Source organism: Drosophila suzukii, chromosome Y, assembly GCF_043229965.1.
Source record: "Drosophila suzukii chromosome Y, CBGP_Dsuzu_IsoJpt1.0, whole genome shotgun sequence".
Classification (NCBI taxonomy): domain Eukaryota; kingdom Metazoa; phylum Arthropoda; class Insecta; order Diptera; family Drosophilidae; genus Drosophila; species Drosophila suzukii.
The window spans coordinates 7905164-7910346 of record NC_092085.1 but is presented as its reverse complement, the minus strand read 5'-3'; the positions used below and the strand labels follow the sequence as shown (position 1 = coordinate 7910346).

Below are 5183 nucleotides of genomic sequence, written 5' to 3'. Positions count from 1 at the left end.
TTTTTTGTATGTCAGGTTCGTTCATGAGAATCTGATGAAATCCAGATTCCAAGTCAATTGTTGAAAAGTATTTGGCTTTTCCGAGATTTGATAAAATCACTGAAGGGTCCTGCATTGGATACCTATCAGGTATAGTATTTTCATTTAGTTTTTTATAGTCAATTACGAGTCTCAGTTTTGGAGTTCCATCTTCATTGAAACCCTTTTTTGGTACCACTAGTACAGGGGAATTATAAGGACTTCTACTTGGCCTTATAATTTCTTCTTTTAGCATTCGACTTATTTCAGAATTTACAAAATCTGAAGCTGATAGAGCATAAGGGTATTGTTTGCTGTAAATGGCTCTATCATTTACGGTGTTTATTTCACCGCGTATATCTGTCCTAAAAGGAATCTGCATATTTATTTTTGAATGCTCTTCATTTATAATATTTAATATTTCATTCTCCAGATCTTTTCTTTGATCTGCAGATGATATTTTTATGTTGTTTATTTTTTGATTGTCGGATAGTTCAACGACGGCGTGTTCAGAATTTTTCAATTCCAAACTTTTATTTTTGTCGGATATTTCAACGACGGCGTGTTCAGAATTTTTCAATTCCAAACTTTTATTTTTGTCGGATATTTCAACGACGGCGTGTTCAGAATTTTTCAATTCCAAACTTTTTTTTTTGTCGGATATTTCAACGACGGCGTGTTCGGAATTTTTAAATTCCAAACTTTTATTTTTGTCGGATATTTCAACGACGGCGTGTTCAGGATTTGTATATCCCAAACTAAATTCGCTTTGATTACCCATTTCAGATTCGGATCTGATTTGAGCCTTTTCATCAAAGTATTTTTTTAATATAAATTCTTTTAATGGAAGAATGGTGTTTTCTTCTGTTAAAGAATGTTGGTTTAAATTGTTTCCGTTGTCATAATTTAATTTCTCTTCTATTCCGTTATATTTAATAACTCCCTTAGCTGTATCAATCACAGCTCCTATTTTTTTCAATAGGTTATAGCCGATCAGTAGATCTGAGTCTAGCCCTTCTATTTCATAAAAAGTATACCGTGTATCCAAAATAGTTATTATATGATAATATTTAATTATTGAATATCCATTCACTGTGGATACTCTTTTGTATATTGGAAGCTCATTCTTATTTTTGTAAACTCCAGTTCTAATATAACACGAGGTTGCCCCAGTGTCAATTAATATTTTTAATTTTTTATTTATTTTCGGGTCATATCTAAATAAGTAGGGTAAGCCTACTCCTGACTTTTGTCTAAAAAATGGTTCTCCTCAATGTTGTTTAGTCTCATTGTCTTGTTAGCCGGTTGGTTAACAGTTCCAGTTGGTACCCTTTTATTTTGGGCTTGTCCTTGCTGAGTATTCTGGGTCTCAAACTTTTTTGTTTGATCCCACTTGTTTTGGCTATAATTATTATTTTGATATTTATTATAGTTTTGATTATAGCCGTTGTTAGCCCTATTCTGAACCTGGATAGACTCGTCTACCTCCATTGGTTCTGGCTTATTTTGTGGCTGCCTATAGGTGTTCCACTGATTTTGTTGGTTATTATTAAATCTACCCTGGTTCCAGGAATTATTTTTGTTCTGATTATAATAACCATAATTATTTTTGTTCTGGTTGTTGTCATGATTAAACCTTAAATTATTACTATTTCGATGGTTATTGTAATTGTTGTTTTGTTGTCTTTGCTTTTGGTTGAAATGTGTTTGGCCATTTCCACCAGAGTTTGGCTCACTATTTTTTCTCTGAGTGGTTGAGAAACTATTTGCGAAATGCGCCCTCATGTTGTTGCTTTCCAATTCCTGAACTATGACCATTGCATTCGGTAGGTCAGGTGGATTCATTGAGAAAATTGTGTCTGAAATTTGGCCGTTTAGGCCGGTAATGAAAACTCTAAGAGCAGTCTTCCTATGTTTTTCATTCATTTCTGCTGTTATCGGTTTGTTTCTCCCGTAGGTCATAATTGTTTTATTAATAAGTAGAGTTAACTTTCTGTTAACTGTACCATAATAATCCATAATTGATAATTTTCCCTGACTCAAAACACTTAGTTCCTGTTCAATAATATGAATAGGACGTTTGTCGCTAAAGACAAAGTCAAGTCTGGCCATTATGGCATCGAAATTTAATACCGTTCCGTTATGGGTTAAGGCATCGTTTGCCATTCCCGTTATTTTGTTTCTTAATATCGATAGGGCGGAATAAAATCTTTCACTCCCTCTGGCATATTGCCCCATGGCTATTTCAGCCGATTCTCTCCAGCTTACATATTTATCTTCTTCTCCTTTATATTCCCTAACAGATTTGATGATCTCATAAGATGTGTCGCACTTTATATTTGGATCTATAATCTCTATCTGATAATCTTCAACCGTTTTAATTTTATGTGAAAGCTGCGATCTTAAGTTAACGATCTCTTCCTTTAATGGATTCAATTCAAAATTTACAATTTGTTTAATTAAATCTCCTACATTTAACATGGTATTGTTTGTAATCGCCTGATGATGTTCTTGAGGCGAACTTATGTGGAGTCTTTTATTTGCTCCGTTCTGGCTTGTTGTAGGTTCTGACATTTTGAGAATATTTTCGAAATCAGAAATTAATTCTTCCACTTTGTATAATTATATTTTTTTTACAAATTTCTTATTAAATAATAATAATAATAAAAAAAAAGGATTATATCGCTCACGAATCGTCCTCCTTATTTTTCTTGTCGTTGTTTTTGGGGTTGTTGTTTTTCTTAGATGATGATCCTGCTTGGGGTCTTCCTTCCTTCTTCGGGTTTTTAAATTGATGTCTTCCTTCTTTCTTCAGTGTTTATTTCTTGGCGAGGGATTGCCCTTCAGCCTTTTTGTCTTTAAATGTCTTTTCGAAGATTTGTAGATTTTTGTTTTTAGATATTTTTTTAATTAAATTGTTTATTTCGATGAATTTTGTTGTCACTTTTTAAATTTTTTATTTTGTCCGAGCAGTGAATTTATGTTACGAACACTATTTTGTAATGTGAGATTTTAAGGGGATTATTCCATTAATTATTTTCCACCTTATTATTTTTTGATCAACACAAACTTTTTATTTTTTTGCCGGTTGTATAGAGTTTAAGGGGATTATTGCATTTATTAATTTCCACCTTATTTTTTTTTCAACACAGGCTTTATATTTTCGTCGGTTGTATCGGGTTGTTGGCCGCGCAAAATTCCTTTTTCACTTTTAAACTTTTTTGGGGTTTATTTAAAAGCTTTGCTTTAGAATTTTTTAATCACACGGCCCCACGTTGGGCGCCAATTAAGTTTCTCACTAGTGAATTGATTAAAAAAATTTATTTTTATTTTTAACAATCACTTATTCACTATTACAATTTTACAATAGGTCGAACTTATTTAATTCACTGCTCTTGTATCTATTCTCGAATTATTGTTCTGCTCGATTCGGATCTCAAAAACGGACTGCCTGCTCTCTAGTTCAATGATCAATAATCAAACCTCGGCTTAAGAGATTTTATCCCCAAAAATTGATAAAGAGAATGACTCAAGAGGGTCGGAAAATAGGATGATGCAATTTGCCAATTAAATTCGAAGTCCAATCTTGGCCGGAAATTGGTGTTTACATTAGCGGAGTTTAGGGACCGCTTTGGGGATCTTTTTGTTTACGTTAGCGGACTCGGGACTCGCTTTGGGGATCTTTTGTTTACGTTAGCGGACTCAGGGCTCGCTTGGGTCTCCGATTGTTTACAATATCGGTTTGGATGTTTACAGCATCCGTTTGATTCGGACTGCGTGAAATTGATCTGGGTGGGAATGATTTGGAGGCCTGCTTGGCAGAAATAGCTGACCACGGATTTATCTCGGGTCTGTCAGAGTTCTTTGGAAATTAGCTCTCGGCTCAAAGTTGTTTATAAATTGGGTAAGAGCCCCTAAATAATGTGTCATATAACTTGCATGACGACAAGGAAGATTCATCTGGAGCTGGCGCATGACCTGTCGACGGATTTCTGCATAATAGCGATCAGGAACTTCGTCTGCCGTAGAGGACCAGTACATAGACTGCGGAGTGATAACGGCAAGAACTTCGTGGGAGCTGACAGGGAGGCCAAGCGATTTGGAGACGTGTTCGAGACGGAGAGGATACAGAGTGAGTTGTCCAGCAGAAGCATTGAATGGGATTTCAATTGCCCATCGAACCCGTCTGAGGGCGGAGTATGGGAGCGGATGGTGCAGTGCGTCAAACGAGTGCTGCGTCATACCCTGAAGGAAGTTGCGCCGAGGGATCATGTGTTGGAGAGTTTCCTGATCGAGGCGGAGAATGTAGTCAACTCGCGTCCGCTCACCCACTTGCCGGTGGATGCGGACCAAGAGGCGCCGTTGACGCCAAATGATCTGCTCAAGGGAGCAGCTAACCTGCCGAATACGCCTGGATTGGATGCGGAGCTGTCCAAGGAGGGTTCTACGCGTAAGCAGTGGAGGATTGCTCGCATGCTGCGAGACCGTTTCTGGAGGAGGTGGGTCCTGGAGTACCTGCCTACGCTTGTGCGCCGCGAGAAGTGGTGCCGGAGAACGGAGCCCATCCGCCAGGGCGATATGGTCTTCGTCTGCGATCCTGCCTTGCCCAGACGAGAGTGGCGCAAGGGAATCGTGGAGGAGGTCTACAGCGGAGCTGATGGAGTCGTCAGACGCGCTACTGTGCGCGTGAACGACAATGGCCTATCTCGGACAATGTTGCGGCCCGTCTCAAAACTTGCAGTTTTGGATTTGAGTGAAGCGGTTCTTCACGGGGTCGGGGATGTCGACGGTCGAACATTGTAATCGATAGGTAGACTAAGTATTGTAAGAGAAATCTAGTATTTGTTAATTTATCCGATCTCGTATGGATTTCTTGGCCCTTGAAGTGCGGGCCTACTAATATCGGTTTAATGGATGCCGCCATAAATTGTGCTTCTCATTGTCTTGTGAATCGTAGGAGGGCACACTGCGGTAAGATTAAGTTAGTTTGAAATGTATGAGGCTGATTTGAATTGTTAACAGAATAAAACGACTGCCACGAGCGCCACCAGGCGCACGCCGCCCTTAAAGTTCACCCTCTCTTCGGACCTACGCGTGTGGGGTAGTCGTTAACAAGGCAACTCCATATGATGCAAGACACTGCAAATCCTAAATACAATGGCTTA

At 38.3% G+C, this 5183-nt stretch overlaps 1 protein-coding gene across 1 annotated transcript; it reads left to right on the top strand.

Moving 5' to 3' along the window:
* The first annotated feature begins 3957 nt into the window (after positions 1–3957).
* On the top strand, positions 3958–4821 carry LOC139353732 (uncharacterized). Its single transcript, XM_070998054.1, has one exon. It carries the CDS (start codon positions 3958–3960, stop codon positions 4819–4821), a length of 864 nt encoding a protein of 287 aa, XP_070854155.1.
* The last annotated feature ends 362 nt before the right edge of the window (positions 4822–5183 follow it).

What these genes read in the sequence shown, in the direction of transcription:
- LOC139353732 (XM_070998054.1), top strand. Translation starts at nt 3,958, where the DNA reads ATGACGACAAGGAAGATTCATCTGGAGCTGGCGCATGACCTGTCGACG.